The 20,515-nt window shown below is 38.8% G+C and overlaps 1 protein-coding gene across 1 annotated transcript in view; it reads left to right on the top strand.

The window, feature by feature from the left end:
- The first annotated feature begins 980 nt into the window (after positions 1-980).
- Positions 981-20,515, top strand: part of fbln2 (fibulin 2) — a 34,426-nt gene continuing 14,891 nt past the window's right edge. The window contains exons 1-6 of the mRNA XM_024270991.2: positions 981-1,404; positions 3,907-5,606; positions 13,863-13,986; positions 15,924-16,053; positions 16,621-16,807; positions 19,263-19,472. Coding sequence (XP_024126759.1) covers positions 3,941-5,606; positions 13,863-13,986; positions 15,924-16,053; positions 16,621-16,807; positions 19,263-19,472 — 2,317 coding nt within the window. The 5' untranslated portion in view covers positions 981-1,404; positions 3,907-3,940. The remainder of the gene's footprint in view (positions 1,405-3,906; positions 5,607-13,862; positions 13,987-15,923; positions 16,054-16,620; positions 16,808-19,262; positions 19,473-20,515) is intronic.

Genomic DNA, 20,515 nt, shown 5'->3' with positions numbered 1-20,515 from the left:
AGGCTTCCAAAGTAATTTATAAAGCAATTTACAAAAGAAAATTCCAATCTTCCAGTCTACGTTTGAGCAATGCAGGACACGTAAAGTATGAGGGCTGTAAGACAGTGGTGAGGTGTGCTGTAGGGGTGACAGAAGAGTTCATTAGGGACAGCACATGGTAGAGGTAAAGTCAGAGAGGCCAGACTGAGAGGTTTCAGACATGTCCAGAGGAGAAAGATGCAAAAGATGTAAAAAGATGCTGGGTCTGGAGCTGCCAAGGAAGAGTTCTAGAGGAAGACCAAAGAGGAGGTTTATGGATGCAGTGAATGAAGACATGAAGGTGGCTGGTGTTGGAGTAGAACATGTGTCACAAGGTGAGGCCTGGGGGCCACATCCGGCCTTCCATATAGTTTTATTTTATTGTTATCAATGACCCGATATTATCTTGTACTTATTTCTAATTTGCATAATTTTGACAAAATGTATTTTTTATGGAGGGTAAAATATTGAAAGTTATTTAAGGTTTAAGTTGATTTATTCCAGAATAATATTCCTGCCTTTTTATTATTCATAATGATGTTTAAATAGATACTTTTAAAGTTTTAAAAATTGGCATTTTGCTAGCAGACTATTTTAGAATTTACTATTTTAGGCTATGTTGGAGTTTAGCTAATATTTCAGCCACATGCTAGTTGTTTTGGCTAATTTAGGCTTTTCTTTTTAAGTTTTTTAGGCTGTTTTCATATTTACATGCTAGCTGCTTGGGCTAATTTAAGCTTTTTTTTTACAGTTTTTAGGATATTTTGAAGTTTTGCTATTTTTTTCAGCTACAAGCTAGCTGTTTTGGCAACCCTAAGTTTGTTTTCCCCTCTTTTGTTTTTTAGGCTAATTTGGCATTTATCCAGTATTTTAGCTGGTTATAAGCTTCAGCGTTTTTTCAGCTATTAGCATTGTCGCATTTAATGCTCTATCTAGTTCATAATTATATATTGAAAAGTTATGGTTTTAAAGTTTTAAAAATGTAGTTTTAATGTGTTCAATTGGATTTTAGCCCCCTGTGCGATTGAGTTTGAAACTCCTGGAGTAGAGGAAGCAGAAGACGGGGTTAGACAGAGGAAGCTGATTCGCTGTGAAGTCTTTCACCCACATGATCCAGTTTGTCTGTGTGCACAAACACGAGAACACGGTGTGTGATCGGAACTTTCAGAACTCCAGGTTCTTCATGCGTAATTCCTGACCCGGTTCGCCTTGGATAACCTCTTTACGCAGCAGGTCCCGTCTCCTCACCGGGCTCTGAGGGCTGCGCGGAGTCCCCACCAGGGGCAGCTGTCCCTCGGCCCCTCCTCCGCGCGCCTGCTCCCCGCTGCGCGCACGCACCTCCTCCGCTGCGGCGCGCAGAGGACCAACTGCTCCGCTGACAACCAGGTAAGAAAAAGCTCCTTCTCGAGCAGTTTGCAGACCGGATCGACCCCGAGAGGCAGGTCTGTAGCCCCCAGGGGTGTTGAGGGAGGGATTGTGGGCCACCGACCGTTGCGCTCCTTCTGCTTGGATGCAGGTTTCCTCTCAGTTTGATCTGAAAGTTCCTACAGAAGCTTTTGAGGAACTTTGGGTTGAGTCTGCGCGAACAGGTTCAGAGTCTTGCTGTGGTTCTGATCAAAGTTCTGCTGCCTCACAGCGATTGCTTTTGTGTTTGAACAGGCAGGGACAAAGAGAGAGGACCCCCCACCCCCACCTCACTGTAACAGCGAGTTGAATAAACCCACGGCTTCCATGTGCTGTTTCTGAGCCATCAGATCTGATGAAAGAAAAGAAAATATGGACTGAATCTGATCCATCATTATATGACATTCTGGTTTGATCCATGTGAAATGCTGCAATAGTCCCACGTGTCTGCAGTGAAGTGCTTCTAAAATGAAATCAGATGGTCTTCCGAGGAAGAAAGTGTAGCTGCAGCACAGATTCTGGACTTCAGGAACATTCTGGGTCTCAGAACACATCAGACGTTAACTGTCCTCTCTCCTGCCTTAAGGTGTGAGAGCTGATGAATCTTCCAGATGTGCACTCACCTGAAGCACTGCCCTCACTTGAGGGCTTCCAAAGTCAACACAGTGTCCAGATGTGTAATCATTCACCGTCAGCGCAGAAAAGAAAAGTACAATGAAGTACTACAATGCAGCCACTGTGACAATTCAGAGGGAGAACTGATGTTTAAGCTGAGACAAACAGTTTAAAGATAATTACTCAGAATACTGCAGACTCATGTTGAGTTGTGGTTTTGAGGAAATTAGAAGTTATCTTCCTTTTTAATGACAGATATGCTTAAAAAATTGTTTTTCATAAACTGTATGGACCCTTCTAACTAAACAATGGAATGTTGTGCATACGTGTGTTTGTGTGCCTTTTCTCCATGTGTGAAGAAGGCATGTTAACCCTATTATTATTATCCAATCAGATCAATCTGAGGCAGAATCGAATTGACGTTTTACAGTAAAATATTTTTCAAGATTAGATAAATAGATAATCCAATTGATCTGGAAGAATACCATTTGGATTGAGACATGAGTTAATTTTACTGTAAAACGATAAAGTGTTACCACAACACACACAATGTTCAAATAAAATTGTATTTTTAAAAAAATAACAGTGGACTGCACTTTTTGAAACTAAAATCTGAATTAATTTGTCATTAATTCCATTTTACTTGTTTGTTTGTACCTATTTTTAATTGATACTTCTTGCAACAAGGAATCTGAAAACTTTACCTGGACTTTTCAGTACCAGATATTTATTGCTGAGTCACAGTGGTTGAATATTTGGCTAAAGATGTTCTGGATCGATTTTAGTGAATCAGATTGTTAAAAATGAACCGATATCATAAATGAATTGAATCGGCAATCACAAATATCAAATTTATTTGTTGTTAAAATGAATCGTTACACACCTACTGTTTACTTATCAGAAGCAGTAGTTTCATGATAAGCTGCTGTTAGATCAATTATTTGTTATGAATGACAGTTTAGTTTATTTATGTGACAAAAGTTTATGTTTGTGAGAACAGCGGGGTTTGAAGTGTCATCTTTGTTTCTTCATGATGATGGAAAAATGTGCCTTCAATCAAATAGAATATTTTTTCTTCTATTTATCCATTCAAATATATTTTTAATATTTATTTTTCTGAAAAGTTCTCTATTTGAAGACCCACTCCAATAAAAATTGTGGGGTTTTTTTTGTTTTTAATGTGCTCTTGTGCAATTTTCTCATGATGGAAGATACATATTGAGACTTTTAAGCTTAAAATGGTATTTCTTGTATTTATTTAGTCATATTGTTTGGAATCAGGAGCAGACAAAAAATGTATTAAAAAGTTTGTAGCTGTGACATAGTAGGTGCAAGAATCGGCCGCCCACAGGCTTCCTGCTGTGCTCCAATACGATGTATCACTTGCAGACAAATACATCCATGTATGTCTTTCTTTGTCTGAGCTGCATCTGGTTCAAAACTGTACGGCTGGATTGCTCCAGTAGTGCTCACCATTTTTTGTTGCACCTGTAATGTTATGTTGAGGTTGTGAGGGGCTGTGAGCTAGCGGGGAGAGTGCAAACAGATGGATGATTGGAAACGGGGGTAGGGTTGCTCCGCTGGAGGGGTGAATTTCTGATGAACTACTGCCTCTCTGCAGATGTTATCTCCTAGAAGTAACTACAAGTTTTTAAAATTTTGGCTAAAAATGTCAAAACTATAATTAAAAGACAATTTGGAATGCTCTTACAACAGATCAGAAGATGATTGGAGTGGGTCTTTGATTTCTGATATTCTTGTAACTTTATCAAACTTTGAATCTGAACATTCAGCTCATAGACTAGAATGTGAAGTTTTATTCCGCTCTCCTCACAGTACCTACTTCAGTTTCATGTTTTTGTTTCACAGATTGAAGATCTCCTTCGACTGAGGAGGAAACACCATGGCAGAGGTCAAAGTAACCCTCCTGAGAGCTCTCTGGTTTTCTCTCTGCCTGAGCGTCTGCCTTTGCCACCAGGACTGCACTGGGGTGGAGTGCCCCCTGCTGGACAACTGCATTGAGACGGTCCTGGACAGTGGTGCTTGTTGTGCTTCATGCTTGCAGAAAGGATGCACATGTGAAGGCTACCAGTACTACGACTGTGTGAGTGCTGGCTTTGAGAACGGCTCAGTCCCTGAAGGAGACTCCTACTTTGTGGATTATGGCAGCACCGAGTGCTCCTGTCCACTTGGAGGGGGGCGAATCATCTGTCATTTTATGAGCTGCCCTGAAGTGCCTCCAAACTGTATTGAGGTTTCGGAGCCCGTTGATGGCTGCAGACAATGCCAACAGCTGGGATGTGTTCATGAAGGCTACAAGTATGAGGCGGATCATTCATTTCAAGTGGGACCTTGTTGGATATGCCACTGTCCCATTGAAGGGGGGGAGCTCATGTGCTACCGTAAACAGTGTGACACACAAAACGCCACGGATGGAAATAGCAGCAGACATGATGCCGTCCCCGACAGGTTTGACCGACATGGCCAGATGCATTCGTTCACCAGACTGGACCATCTTCCTTTTCCGGGAAAACTCCCTCCATTCAAGGTGCCGTTATTGGATAAGGAAGACTCAGATGACTATGATTACAGTCCTACCGACTTTTCAGAAGAATACCCATCACTGCCTGTGCCCCCCATCCAGTCTTCTGTTTCTCCCACTAAAATTTCATCTCTATCTCATGACTTTGTCAAGTCTGACAGAAGCTCTGTACATCCAAGTTTTCCGATGCAAGGTCGGATGGAGCTGAGGGAGCGACATGGAGCTCATGAACATCCTAAAGAATTGACAGAAAATCCTTCAAGTGATGAGCAGGAGATTTCAGACTCACACACAGATTCCACTGCTGCTTGGGAACTTTTAGCAGGGGCACAAAGTGTCTCATTGGGGGATTTGGAACCAGATACAGAAGCAGAGAGTGCGTTGAACAAACATTTAGGACGTTTTATCTTTCCATTACACCAAGGGACTGGAAGTGAGCATCATCCAGAGTTCTTAGATGTGAATTCAGAGAGTGATTTCCAGCCTCAGGGGACTTACATAAATGTAGCTGACAGTTCCACCCCAGAAGGCTCAAGTACTGAGACCAATATGGATATCCTGACAAGAAGTACAGAGACTCCGGACAGTCTTGAAAAAGGACACATGAACATAGTTCCAACGATCATGCAGAAAATTCCAGACCGTATGATATTTGTCCAGTCGACCACAGAGGGTCCAAATAAGTCAGTTGGATTAGATGACAAGAAGAAGGTGAATGAAGATGAGGAAGAGAAGCTGGAAGAGTCTCAGAGTGTCAGTGAGTTTGATGGACAGGATGTGAATGAGACTGTCAAGCCATTTCAGGACAAAAGCAATGAGCATTCGGGGAGCAGTGGTTACACCAGAACAAATGGAAATCAACCGGAACCTAGCAATTCCTCACCCACGAGTCTAATGCACCAGCAAACCCCCCTGCCCAGCTTTGTTACCACCCCTACCCAAGCACCACCGGGCAACGTGGAGGAGAGGCTTCCAGTGGAAAGGTGGCATGATGCTGCAGTCACAGCGGAACTAGAACCTGACGCAGGTGGGTCAGAAAGTTGTTTGCTTAAACCTTTCAACAAGTCTTCTAATATTTCCTTATTCCCTTGTCTTTATAAAATACAGTCTAGATCTGTTATGACCCATTATTTTAGATGGGTATTATAAGTGCCGGATCAACCATATGGTCAACTGGAATCTTCAAATGATTTCCAGTTTTAATCAAATCACTGCAGCTGCCGGGTTGTCCCGCTTTTTCTAAATACGCACTAACTTGAAGAACGACTCGTTTGCATCTGTGAACAGTCACCTCTCCTAGACAATCATGTTGAAATCCCAACAAATTCAAAGCAAGGAATGAGCAAAGTGCATCAGTGTTTGGGTTTCATTTGTTTCATAATACTAGCATAAAGACACAAAGTAGCAAGACTTCAGTAGCAAGACTGTTTCAAACTAAATACTTTCACTCATGTCATGTCTTTGCCATATTTTATGGCCGTCACTGTGAGGATAGAGTCTGTGTATGTAGTTGAGAAGAGAGCCCGGAACATTCTTTTATTTCTGTGTCCGTAAAGTAATTGGGTTTACTAAATGGAAGGGATGAGACAAGTTATCAACCTCCACACTGGTACATTCCTGCACATTAGTTGTTTCTAAGCTTGTGAAAAAATGTCAGCCTGAGACTAAATTATTCTAAAATCCAGTGGTGAGGGAAAAAATGGGCCCGTGTGATTGAGAGAACAGCCAATGATGTGCTTACGTTTTCTAGAGCTTTTTCAAAACTTAGAGGTACCCTGAAGCCAACTGTCTCCTATTGAAAACTGTTTTTTGAATGTCTCTTTTGGCATGTGGCCCTGAGAAATGCTCCCCTGGGCACAGAGTAGTGTCAACCAGGGCAGTGATTTGGTACTAGAGAGTCCTCCCTGGGTCAGGGAAGTTGTGGGTTTGAATAGTTGACCTTAAACACATGACCCAATCCATCCCTGTTTCATAGGGATTAGGGGTCTAACAACCACTACAATGGCTCCTGGGGCAAGAGGGACTGTAGGGGATGGGTCAAATATAGAGAACAAGTTTTGCCACATGGTTATATAAAAATGAATGTATTTTGGCCTTTGGTTTTTGGGAAGCATGGAGTTAAATGTGAGGGATACATATCAATGGTTGATATCTCACTAGAGCTTCTAAAAGTTCAAGCCACTGCAAGATTTCTAAATCATGCTGAGCTTTTTCTTGCTCCCATTTATCATTTTGTTACGGCGCCGTTGTCCAAATCTTCACTACCAGAAATTCTTGTACCAAGCTGAGGAAAAGGAGTTGTTGCCTACTTGAATCCAGCATTCATCCAGTTTTTGGATCTGTGTCTGAGTGGTAAATGTCCAGATTGTAGGAATTTCTGGGTTCAAGCTTTTGCATTTCACAGACTTTGATGTATTTCTTGTAATTAGACATGGGCCATTGTGGCTGAAAGCATTTACTTGTGCATACATGCAGTTGAAAACATCACTGCACAACTGTTTCCAACTGTTTGTTTTGTCAGTAACCACAGTACAAAAGAGAAAAGTATTTGCAGATTATTGTGAACTAGCTTTCTAAAAGTAGTCTTGCTTCTAGACCTAGACCTGTGTCGGTGAAAGTTCTCCTTTATCCAGGGGATATTTTGAAGTTCAGTCATGGCATCTTCCTTGAAACTTTTCACCTTTTATCCAGGCTGATGGATCCTCCTAGATATTTCACCACTCATCTGGACTGATAAGACCTCTTGGATGAGTGGTTTCAACAAAGAAGATTTTGAGTCCAGATGCCACTCATCTTCAAGACACATTGATTTGTGTCATTATGGGACCAAGAGGTGTGTTCCAAGGGCAGTAGGAAAGTATTGAATTGGTGATATGTCGCAATATTTTATTTTGGGTTACTTTTATCAATTCAAAATTCTGACAAAGGATATTTAATTAATTATTTATGAGTTCTATGAATTTGCTTGGGTAAAAGCAACTTGAATATAAGAAACAGTTGCAGTGCTTGGGGTTGTGATCATTAAATAAAATCAATTTTACAATTTAATTACCATGAAAGGTGTATTAATATTCAGGGAGAGTTTTTTTCTAAGTCATACTCTTTCAAGAAATTGGTAAAAAAATGATTCTGTTACATTCTGGGGATGTATTGTAATACATTTCGGATCATGTAACGTGTATCGCAATACATATCGTATCGCAATGCTCTTGCCAATACACACCTCTACGTGTGGCCAGTAAGACTATGTCTGAATTCCTTCACTACTCTCTATACAGTCCAGTCACCTATTTATAGTGCTGTCCAAATCTACAAATAAAAAATCGAGTCCTCAAGAAATCGATTCTCAGTAGTTTGGGGGAATATAGACCACAATCTACTGTGCTGGAACAATTTTTGGAAAAAAAATGTATTTTTTAAATAAGAGAACCGTGGATTTATAAATAGTCATCAAATCATGCTTGTACTGATTAGGTCTTCATCTTTTTATGCAATATTTTTTTAGTAGTTAGAGACTAGGGAGGAAATTCTGACTGAGCCCCCTTCTGGTCAAAACGTGTGACTCTTTTGACAAAAAAAAAACTGCTTATTTTACAGCTATAATGTTCATATAATGTTCTCCAAACACAAAGTTGTGGTGTCATTTCCACTTCTATGATTGAATACTTTCTGATTACTTTGAGCAACACTCCTCCTCCAGGGTTTTTTCGAAGGATTTTTTTCCTTAGATTGACAGAAAGCATTAAGGGTGACAGGTCGTTCATTCCCCGAGTTCTCAGGTGTAATTAATCTCAACTCCAGCTCGGATCTACCTCATTCAGCTTCCACTGCTGCTCAGCTGGGATTAGAGACATTAGAGTATTCAACTGGCATCTCATTTAGAATGTCATTCTTCTTCCGTTGCACAAATATATAGAGGAATAAGCCACAAAACTATTTGTCCTTCTTTCTTTTTTTTTTTTTTTTTTTTTTTTTTTTTTTTTTTTTATGAAAACCTTTCTGTCTGAATGCCAAACACTTGAGTTAGGCATTGGATGGAGCAAAGCCATAATTTTATTTATTTATTTATTTATTTGGTATTTTATAGATTTCAATTGTACATTGATCTCCTGAATTTCCCACAAATCACACAGCAAAAACAGAATTTTAAGTAAGTTTAAAGAAAAAAAAAAACGTTATTTCAAGAAAATTTGTCTTTGTTTCAGTTTTTTGCAAGAAAAATAGTCTTATCAAGGAAGTTTTTTATTATCAAAATAACTGAGAAACCATGTTTAGATTGGAAGTTTTCTTCTCAAAATAAGAATTTTTGGTAATATAATTTTTCTGACAAAATTGGAAGGTTTTCTTTATAAAAAAAAAAAAAAATCTACGAATGGGGGAAAAATGTTTGACTCCTTTCTAAGGGTTTGCAACCTTTTTATTGTCAATTTAAAAAGTGAAATTTAGATTGAATTAGATTTAGATTTATTCACAGCCCCTGTGGCCTGTAACTTTGTTTAGTCCGACCAAAAAAACATTTTCCCATAACTTTGTTGAACCCAATCACCCCTTTTTACAGTATACATTCTTGAAACGAGCCGATAGCCAATATGTCCGGCTTCATTTCAATTGTTTGGGTTTCTATTTTTGTCATTAGAGATCATATGTCTGTGGTTTCTATCAAACGGTCTTTCCACAATGACAGTCTTTTGGCTCTTTAAAGACCCACTCCAAAGAAAACTGTTTTTGGAGTTGTTGAGGCGTTTTTCTTGGAATGGAGAAATGTACTTCTGAGTATCTCTTTATTCAAATCGTGATGGATCAGCAGCAAACAAAAAGCCACTTTTTGAAACAGCTCTCAGGTGTGACTCAGCACGTGAAATGGGCGAGTCAAAGTTTCCCTGCTCTGCTCCATTCCAATGCATCCACTTGCAGATAAATAGATCCATTAACGTCTTTGTTTTTCTCGCCCAGTCTGGCTCAAAAGTGTAAAGCTCTGCAAATGTTAGCTTGGGGTTGTGAGGGGCTGTAAGCCAGCAGGAGAGAGTGTAAAAAAAGGGATGATGGGATATCAGCATAGGGTTACTTTCGTGCCAACAATCCCGACAACAAATCAGAGGTAAGTTTCTGATGAACACTGCAGAAAACATGTCTTAACAACGACAAAGGCTTTTTGGGGTTTGCCTAAAAGAGGTATAATCATAATTAAAAGACCAGTAGGAACATTTTTTTTAATAGATAAAAATATAGTGCACTTTTAAGCCACACAAGTACCACAATAGCAACAACGGTCGTACCCTGAGGTATAGTACTTGTATCAATCTGTATGATCAGAATCAGATTTAATTCTTCACCCTTCATTTCATTATGGTTTCTCCTGGTTTTCTACTACCTTGTCTGTAGTCAGTTTAGAGATGAATGTGTGGCTTAATGTGACGGATGAGAGGCTAAATAGTTTAATATTTGTTGGACTCAGAGTAGAATGATGATGATCCCTGAAGACTCTTGAACAGTCCTGCATCTGGCTGCGGACTGACAGTAATGCTTTTATGCATGTCTCCCCTCATGATGCGAGCCTCACAGACATCCGACATCCAATCATCAGAGAATCGCTGCTTTCTCATTTCTGGATAATTCACTTCGTGATGCAGGAGAATTAGATTTGATACTTGAGTCATTTCCATCAACGACGTCCTCCACTATCTGCATGAGAATAAATGGATTCTTATTGAAGAATGTTACTTTTTATGCAGGGTCAGCACCTCTTTTTCACTCATTGGTGGAGTAGTATTTGTTTTGTTGCTTCAGGCAATCTTTTATGCGTTACCAAACTGTCTAAAAACAGCAATTGTCGACAATCAGAGCAGTCCTACGAGATTCAAAGGTCCCAAATACACCACAAACTTCTGAAACAGAGTTCTCACCTATACCCATTTTAAATGCAGCACCTTAAAATAGCACTCCAATCATCTTTTGATCAATTTTAAAAGTGTTCCCAGTCGTCTTTAAATTGTGATTTTACTGTTTAAAGCCAAGATTTTAAAAACCTAATTATTTTTACATTCATTAATGTCATAATTTCCAGAGCGATAGTAGTTCATTAGAAATTCACCTCTGAGTTGTGGGCAAACACGTTGGTGTGAAGCAACCCCAACCCCCCTTCCCTTTCCTGTTGCAGAGCTCGTGGCCTGCCCAGTGTATTTTCTACATCACAAATAGGCTAATTTTTCTTTAAACGACATTTCATTTTGTCCTCTTCGATTGTCGTAGAAGCTTCTAAGTTACCCACAAGTTTATTCCAGTGGCAATTTTTCCCTCTGCTCCTGATTCGCAATGATTTGAGTGAAGAAATACTCAGATATGTAATTTTTAGCTTAATTTTCTTCACATATGTCCTCCATCATAAGAAAAATGCCACAAGAATGTGTTAAAAACACCAAAAACACAATTTTCATTGGAGTAGGTTCTTTTTAAAAAAAGTGTCTTAAGTTTTAGATTCTTATCAAGTTCAAAGCTCTCAATTGTGGTTGTTGCTGCTAATCATTTTTTCACACATGCCATTGCAGATTTGAATTGTATTTGCCTTAAAATAAGTCTTTGTTAACAAAAAAAAAACCTTTTTTGTGTTGGCTATTTGAGCTGAAATATTTGGGTGGGACAAACATACTAAGAGATGAGAAATGATTAGAAGGTCTTTTTCCCACCACTGTAGTCTAATGAGAGGGACAAGCATGTTTTTGTTTGGTCTGCAAACATAAAAGGTCAGACTCGGCCCAAACTCCCCGTAATGCATGGCTGACATTCAGTCTGAACATTGGAGGCTTTAAAAACAAAGGCAGACTTCCACATTTAAATTGTTAATGTTTTTCTGGAGCTGCACAATTTTCTAACACTGGAAGGAAAAGGGAATTGGCATTTCCCACAGAGCTGCTGGAAACAGGCCCGCAGGGTGTGGCCGCAGGCGGCCTGCTGGTGATTGATGGCTGGACATTAGAGTTTTTACGGGAGGCCACTTTGGCATGCTGGGTATTTCAGGAAATTTGCGATTCTGCACAAAGAATAGAAACATTTTTACAGAACTCAGTAAAAAAAAAAAAAAAAAGGCAGAAGATGAATAGAACCGGCTTTAAAGTGTTTCTAGGACTGTTCATGGAAACACAAACCTTAGTGAGAAGGACAATCCTTTCAAGCTCACAGTTCATCATCTTCTCCTCTGGATTACAATTGAGGCTCCAATCTGAGTGGGAAGAAAATAGGGAGAATGGAGGAAGCATGCATATATCGTATATCATGTGGGCTCCCCTGATTTGCTAGCATTTGTTAAAGAACCAGGATAGGACTCTTTTGTGCTGCAACACACCTGTATCTCAGCCTGAGTATGACCTGCTGCCAAAACCTAATTGTTCCAGCATGTGTGACCTTTGGCTGACAAGTCCTTTCCACTGATGGAGAACGGAAAATTTCATTAAATTTTGACTCGGGTGGAGTGTTTTTTATCAGAAGAGTATGGGAAAATAATCTGCTTAAATTACCTACCTTAATCAATGGAAAGCATGTGTCTCGCTCACAGTTGAGGCCCCATGTTCCTAAATGTTTCTCAAAGCTGAAACATTGAAAATAGAAGGAATGGGATGAAACGAGCTCACATCTGGATCGCTTCTGTCAGTTTAGTTAAAGTGCTTGCTCACAGACAGACCAGGTCAGTTACTCTGCTTGCTTATGAGCAAAATCTATGTTTTAGAGCACAAATAGCTACTTTAAAAAATGTCTCCTTAAAATAGTTTGGAAATTTATGCCTGTGAGTTTATAAAGATGTTATTTTAGTCAGCAATGTGTGTTTAGGTCGACCAAGCGTTAGTATTAGCCGTCCTATGGGAAATTCTATTAGCGGACTTTGGCATTATGCGCTAGATCAATCTCTACTTTTATTAATCAATAATTGATCTGAACTTAGATTGATCCATATAAGTTAATTATGTTTATTAGCACCCTAAAACTGTCTAAGCATGCACAACTCTGAGATAAAACCAGAAATAAAGCTGTATCTGCCAGAATATTGTGTCTCAGCGTTATGAAAACAAACTGTTGTTCATATGTTACTTCTAAATTATCTAACTGCACAAATGTATTTCCTTATCATCAGCCTGTTTTTGAACCTTTAATGGAGAATGATTGTGTACACGAAGATTACAAGAAAAACGTCTAGGCTGTGGTCACTTATATAGAGGGTTCCCACACGGTCTTAAAAACTCTTGAAAGTATTGAATTTATGAAATTGGAAATAATACCTTAAAGCATTTAAAAAGTCTTGAATGTTGATACCTGAGCCTTAAAAATTGTCTATCTTCATGAATGAAGAGGGTTGTGTGTGTCTGGAGGAGGAGCTCTAATTTTTTTTAAAGCCTTTTTTTAATATTATTTGTTTTGTTTATTTTGGTGTAAAAGCACTTCATTTGATATGAAAAGTGATATATGAATAAAGATTGATTTGACTTGAACCTTAGTCCAAATGCAGACCTAAAAACTGTTGAAATATCCATCCATCATTTTATTTATACAGCACTTTTCATCAACATGCTGTTGAACGTAAGATGCTTTAAAAAATATGTTAAAAAAAACTAAGCTAAAATAAAATAAATTAAAATTAAAAAGCCATACTTTAGATAAAAAACAACCACAATGAAAAATAGACAACACACACAAAAAGCAATTGTTGTGTTGTTTTTATAGTACAATATAACAATGAATAATAGTGTGTGATCAGCTTTTAAAATACGAGGAAATTTTTCTCCTATTTTCATCTGATATATGTTTAAAATCTTTAAGTTTCCTTGTGAAGCTTCGGGGATCTTTGCCAACAGGTATAATATAACCAAAGCTTAAATGTGGAAATGACCCTCATTTGAATGAAGATTACTTCATGAATCCTCTGAAGTTACGGCTGTAGCTCAGGTAGTTTAGTTCATGCTGACAGTGCAGTTCTTGAGGAAAACCTGAACGCACCACTGCATCTACTGATTGCATGTGATGAACTGCCTTTGCTGAACCTGAAGATTCACTCCAACCCAGAAAGGGTTTCAGTCATAAAACGGTCTACTGTTCTCTGTAACTCTTTCCCCATCTGAGAGAATCTCAGGGGGACCTTTAAGGCCTGTTGACGTCTACCAGATGCTGATGTGCTGCAGTGGGCGTCTGTTTGGTGCGTTCACTCTTGTTCTGCAGACTCAAGAGTTTTTTGCAGAACATTCTGTTTTTTTAAAGCTGTGTTTTGATGTTTGCTTACCTATGTGTCATGGTTCCACAGGTCCAGGTGTGTCTGCTAAAGATCTACTGCAGCGCTGCTGTGATGCTGGTCACAGATGGGCTAGTGAACAATTCCACTGCAAGGCCATGCCCATGTTGACCGATGACGAGCACTCCATTTGCAGGTAAATGACTCGAAATGTGTTCACTGACATAGCTCGGCTTATTTTAGGACCATTTTTAGTATTCTTTATGACTCGAGTAATCCATAAATACCAAAGATGATAATATCTGTCAGTGTTTCTGTGGATAAATCTAACTTCTTAAATCCCTTCCTGACAATCTTTGGATTTTCCAACTTGAACTCAACAACTAGTCTAAAGCATGAATACACAAATACTGAGTTTTTAATTTTTGTCAGTTTAAAGTCATAAATATAAAAATAGGTGACACTGGAACTCGAACCTGAAATATATCCACATGCTTTCTCTAATAAGGGAAAATTAAATATTTACTTCATGAACTGATTTATCCCGAACTGAAGCTTATGATGACAAGATACAACTGAACAAAGGAAGATCCTGGCTGAATGCTTTTATGCCCTTTTCAGATTGTGTTTTAAGCTCAATGTCATCTAAAGGTGCTACACAAAAGCAAATAATGTTACTCAGTTTAGTTTGTTTGTAATCAATACATTTGTTATTATCCAAGTCCGAATAGATTAATCTTATAAAGTCAAGTTTTCAGGCATTTCTTTTAATAATAGCCTATAAGAGGGAGTAACAGTTTCCATCTAATGGTATTTGGTGTAATCCCCTCTCTGAGCCAGCACTGAGTGACAGTGGAAAAGTATGACTTCTGAATGAAAGTAAAAGAGGAAACCTTTATGACTCAGTAGGGAAAGAAACTAACACAAAAAACACTGGAACATCTGTTGCAAAAAATAGATGTGATAATACATGCAGCTCTGAGACAACAGGAAGCATGAAGAGGAACACAACAACTCTAGAGCTTCTGTTGTAGTAAAATAAACAGTCATCTTGTAACTACAGTAGTAAAATAGCTAAATGAACATTGAGAAACAGAAAAATCAATGGAACAAGTGTTGCAAAAACATTGATAATAACAGCGACACTGAGGCAACAGGAGGCAGACGAGAAGAACAAAAACCCAGGGGTTCTATTACAGAAAAAAAACATCATTTTGTATCTACACCAGTGAAAGAGCTGAAGGAAAGTGGACGAGCAAAAATCACTGGAACAACTGTTGCAAAAAAATAGATGTGATAATAACTGTAGCACTGAGAAAACTGGAAGCAAGAAAAAGAAAACAAAAACCCTGACATTTCTGTTGAACAAAAAGAGTCCTGAAGGAAACTGAACAAACTCAAAAATCACTGGAACAACTGTTGCATAAAAAAGAGATGTGATATCAACTGCAGCACTCACACATCAGGAAGAAGAACACAAAAACCCTGGAGCTTCTGTTAGAAAAAGAGTCATTTTGTAACTACAGCAGTGAAAGAGCTGAATGAAGATGGACAAACAAGAAAATCACTGGAACAACTGCTGGAAAAATGTGGTAATAACTGTAACACTAAAGCAACGGGAATCAGTAAGAAGAAAACAAAAACCCTGAAACCTGGAAAAAAATAGCTATTTTGTAACTACAGCAGTGAAATGAAAATGGACAACACAAAAATCGCTGGAACAACTGATGCAAAAAAAGAGATGTGAAATCAACTGGAGCACTGGGACAACAGGAAGTAGGAAGAAGAATCCAAAAAGAGATGTGTTAGCATCTGCTGCAACAAGAGAACTGAATGAAGACGTACAAGCTGAAAATCAGTGGAACACCTGTTAAAAGACAAAAAGAAGACACCTTAGTGGCTGCAAAAATGACATGTACATTCATGGGTAAGAAAAAGAGCAGATGATGAGGGTTAGGAAAGGCCCTAGTCCATAAAATGCTGTGGCTTCCAGGAGGTCTTCTGGGTCAAACCAGATCTGAAGCCTCTTTTACATGTTTACATTTTTTTAGCCCAAAGTAAATGAATCCTGAAAACAATTCAAATAGAACCCATAGTTGACTCTGTGTTGTTTACATGCATATTATGTTTCAGTCTTGCACAGAAGCAGTGCTGCATCAGCTCTTTGAACAGCATCTGGTGTGACTCTGGTGTGACTTCAGCCAAAGCAGGAGGCTCTTGTGAACGAGACGACGAGGACTCGTGCACAGATGACTCCTACCAGGTACATAGAAGTGAAGAGCGAAACACAACAGTGGTGGGGCTGGAGAAATAAAAGAGAACAGATGAGTTGGAGTCAATATTTCTAACTGATGCCAGACAGAAACTGCGAACCCCAGTGCTGTTTTGATGTTTTGAGAGCTGTTTTCTGTGTTCTAGTCGTGGTTTTGGAGTTGACACATCTGTTTCAGAGTTCTGCTCCATTCATGCTTTGTGGGAACAATGTTTTGAAATGACAATGCTTTCTTTCAATGAGAAATAGAGCTGCTGGCTACACTGGCAACCCCTGCCGCCACAAGAGGAAGGGTGTTGGTTTGGGCACTCATGCCACAAACTCATTTCTGTGGGCAATGATGCTGAAACGTTGAGCTAAACGAGTCGTTCACTCGCTGGTTGTAGAGAATTTATTTTACAGAGTCTGGTTTTACGTGGAGAACATGTGGTTCAGCTTAAATCTTCTGCAGTTGGATCAAATTTGCTAAACTTTTTTTTTTCTTCAGTGCTCCACTGATGTTTACAAAGCAGCTCAGAACCAAAGCTTTCATAATGGGCTCGGTTTGTGTACGGACAGGTGTGCTGCAGCTGCTGTGCGCTGGGCCTCTGGATGCGCCGCCAGGGCCAAGGCTGCGGCGGTTACCTCCACCTGGGCTACTCATGCGGTCATGTGTTCCTCACCTGCTGCGAGGAAGATGAAGCTCAGAGCCAGCTCCCCTTGAAGGGACAGGAGAAGCTCACGCCAACTGTCCTCCCCAACAGAGGTATATTTGAATGTGCAAATTTTAAAAACTTTTCCTAATTTGTATATCCACTGCTGTGGATTTTGAATTTAGATTTTTTTTTTTTATGTTTTTGCTGCATTTTTTTGGCAAAATAGTATATATATATGAAAAAAACTAAGTTCAAAATTTCATTTCTGAGTATTTTTTTATTCAAATTGTTGTGAATCAGGAGCATACGATAAAATGAAGTTTGAAAAAGAGCCTATTTGTGACATAGAAAATACGCTGGGTGAGCCGCTTGTGCTCTCTTATGGGGTCCAGATGACCCCACCCTTACATTGACGTGAGATCCCTCCCATGAACGAGGTGGACAGGATTTTATGTCTGCCATGGACACCAAGGGCAAGAGGGGGTGAGTCCCGCCCACAACGAATTTCTGATGAACTCCTGCCGCTTTTTAGAAACTATTTCCTAGAAAACTACAGGGTTTTTAATTTGGGCTGTTGTTACAGGTGACTGTGAGGTCCCATTTAGACGAACCTCCTTCTCACAAAATGTATTTTCATTCCAGGGCTCAACCTTCTGGAACAGAATCCCAATAATAATAAGAGAAAGTGAAAATTTTGTCATTTTTAAAAAGCAGCTGAAACTGTGGCTTTTGGAGTCTCAAATCTGCAATCACAAATGACCAGAAATAGGAAAGCTATTACAAAGCAAGCTCCGATTTAAAAAAAAAATGATATTTTTTCTTAAATCTTTTCTGTATTTTATTAGTTTTATTTTGTATACTGTATTTTACCTGTGTTTTATAATTGTGTGTGTAGTGTTTATCTCTTAAATTCTGTTTTATTTCTTTTAACATCAACCTGCCAAGGGACTCCAGATGGAAATTAGCCTGAGGCTATAATCTGGCATATTTACATTTGTTTTAATGTTCATTAATATGCACTGTCCCTTTCTCAATAAAGTTATTAGTATGGGCTAAAAATGGCATAATCATAATTAAACATCTACTGGGAACACTTAAAATAGATCTTAAGATGATCTGAGGGGTTTACTGTCCGAACATTTCTATTTAACATTTTAACATTCAAAATATTCCGATGTAACAAATACATTTAATGCTTACATTTACCAATAAAAATCCTGTATTCATTCAAGTTCCAAGCTTAAAACAAACATTTTAAACTCAAATTTACCAAAAAATTAAACCTACATTTCATATTAATTTATAACTGAGATTTAAGAGTTAAATTTTGTATATAAATTTACATTTAACCCTTAACTTTGATCATTCATATAAAACATTTAAATAACCCACTCAGGCCTAAATTTATTTCTAGTTATTTTGATATATATATATATATATATATATATATATATATATATAGTATATTGGCTTGTTTTTCTGTTCCAGGCGATGCTAAATTTTCCTTGATTAAAAGGTATGTGTCAAATTAGCAACATCTGCATGAAGTGGTTAACTTTTCTGAATGGATTTACCTTTAGTATTTAGAATGAATACATTTAAAATAAATGTGCATTTAAAATGAATTCTAAAGGATAATTTTACAAAAAAATATCTATTTAGATCTCAATTTAGATGTCTCATTTTGATTTCTATTAGAAATTTGGACTTTATTTATTATGATAAAAATGAAGTACTGGTACTGTTTGTAACCCGTCTGACTTAAATTTAATCAAACTGTAAGAAAACTTGGTTAAATGTGATAAAACTGTAGGAAAAACTTGATTGAATGTAAAAAGAAAATGTGAGAACACAAGGTTAAGTTTTAAAAGGTGTTAGATAATTGTCTAAATGTGATCAAACTGACTTATATGGCTCAGCTGAGCTTTGACATTAGGAGCCCCAATAGTTCATGGAGGTCGACGCTGCTGTAGTCTGTCTCTGTTGGACTTCGTCTTGTTTAAATCAAGAACACATTTGATGGTGTATAATACAAACCAGATGATGACGACTGTTTCCTTAAAGCCTACAGGTGAAAACTATGGACATGTTTTACCAACATAAACAGGACGTGTCGGACATAAACCATCCCATGAGGAAAAAATGACCATCTCTGATGTTTTTGTCCAACAAGTCTTGTTCTCATTTGTCTCTGAACACGTCAACTTCTTGTGCAGAAGAAAAGACGTAGTTATTTAGGAAGTAGTAAAAAATTTACTGTGCAATGATGTCATCAGCAGCTGGTTCTGGCGGCCTGTCAGATGAGGTTGTGTCCTGAGCCGTGGCGTCATGATGGGAAAAGCGTGAGCTGGAAATGTGTAGCTCATGCAGTTTAAAGACAGAAACTCAGATTTATGCGCCATGGGGGCTCCGCTGACAGGAAGCCTGTTTGTTGTCATGCTATCTGTTGGTTTTTGCAATCGTATTTCAAGCATTTCTAAGCATTATGAAATGTAACAAAAAAATAATGTGGATCTGGTTCAGTCTTCTGCTCACCCCCTTCCTAAACGTTTTGGTTCATTCCAGTCTCAGAGAGAAAGTTCCCCAAAGAGGCCTATTCCATCAGAACCACGGATGAAGCTGTCAACATGGTGGAGGCTCAGCAGGAGGAAGATGAGTGTCCGCTCCACCACAGACAGCAGTGCCAGCACAAGTGCATCAGTGCGTGGGGATCGTACCGTTGCAGCTGCTTTCAGGGTTATGTCCTGCAGCAGGATGGACACTCCTGCTCTCCAGGTACTCCAAGTTGGAGAATTGATCCACAATAATGTAGAAACAGCTCGTTTTGTCCATGTCTGTCTTCAGCTAAGCTTCAGAACTTCTTAGTTGTAATAGAATCCTTTTCTGATGATTAAAGCCATAAGAAATGCTGAAACAGAGCTTGAGCATTGAAGGTTTAAACAGCTGTCAGAAAAAAAAAGCTCAGAGCTCAAAATCCAATTACTGATGGAGAAAGGAGAGTCCAGGCTTTCCTAGAAGGTTTAATTTTAATGGAAAACTCAGACACTGAAATATTTCTGGGCTTTAAAGAGGCCATACCATGATTTTCTTAAGCCTTTCAGAGTGAACTATATCCATGTGATCATATAGTACCTTTGGAACACTAAAAAATCACATTTTTATTTTTCGTGAGTTTTTTCCTACCCGGAAGTAAAACGACTCATTTCCTGAGGCTGCGTCTGCCGCTGCATGTGGCTGCCGTCCATTTCATGAGGTCATCCTAGAGAAAGCCGTGTGTCTGCATTTCTCCCACGAAAATAATCCAAACTTCTTCAATGATGGATGCACACACAATATATATGCCTTTAGTAGCCATCGCTACACTGCTTCACAACAGAAACGCAGGCTGCTTCTGCACGACTGCGCCTGAAGGGGGAAGGGGGGGCAGGGTCTAAAAGGAGCCCCGGATCTAAAGTAATGAACACCTCTTTGAGGGGGAATTTATTGAAGACAGGACACAACTGGAACTCTTCCTGGAGGGAGCGGTTCACATCGTGCTTACATCAGCACGTTTCCAACCGTTCGGATTCGTGGGTATTGGAGGGTCTGCTGCAGATACTGCAGGTTTTTAGAGGATCACTCTGGATCAAAATACCGCTTTGGGGTTCTTTATAGAGAGGAATGAACAGTAAACTGCACTTAAAACCTCAAAAATTAGAATTTTAATGGTAGGGCCACTTTTAGCTCTGGTTGGACTTCTGCTGTGTTACAGTTGAGCTTTTGTTGGGACAACATTAGTTTCTGTTAAGAGATACTTAAATTTTCACTCAAAGATTTTA

The sequence above is a fragment of the Oryzias melastigma genome, linkage group LG5 (genome assembly GCF_002922805.2).
Source record: "Oryzias melastigma strain HK-1 linkage group LG5, ASM292280v2, whole genome shotgun sequence".
NCBI classification, from domain to species: domain Eukaryota; kingdom Metazoa; phylum Chordata; class Actinopteri; order Beloniformes; family Adrianichthyidae; genus Oryzias; species Oryzias melastigma.
Note: the sequence above shows the minus strand (reverse complement) of the source record. Positions and strands in the feature narration are given on the sequence as shown.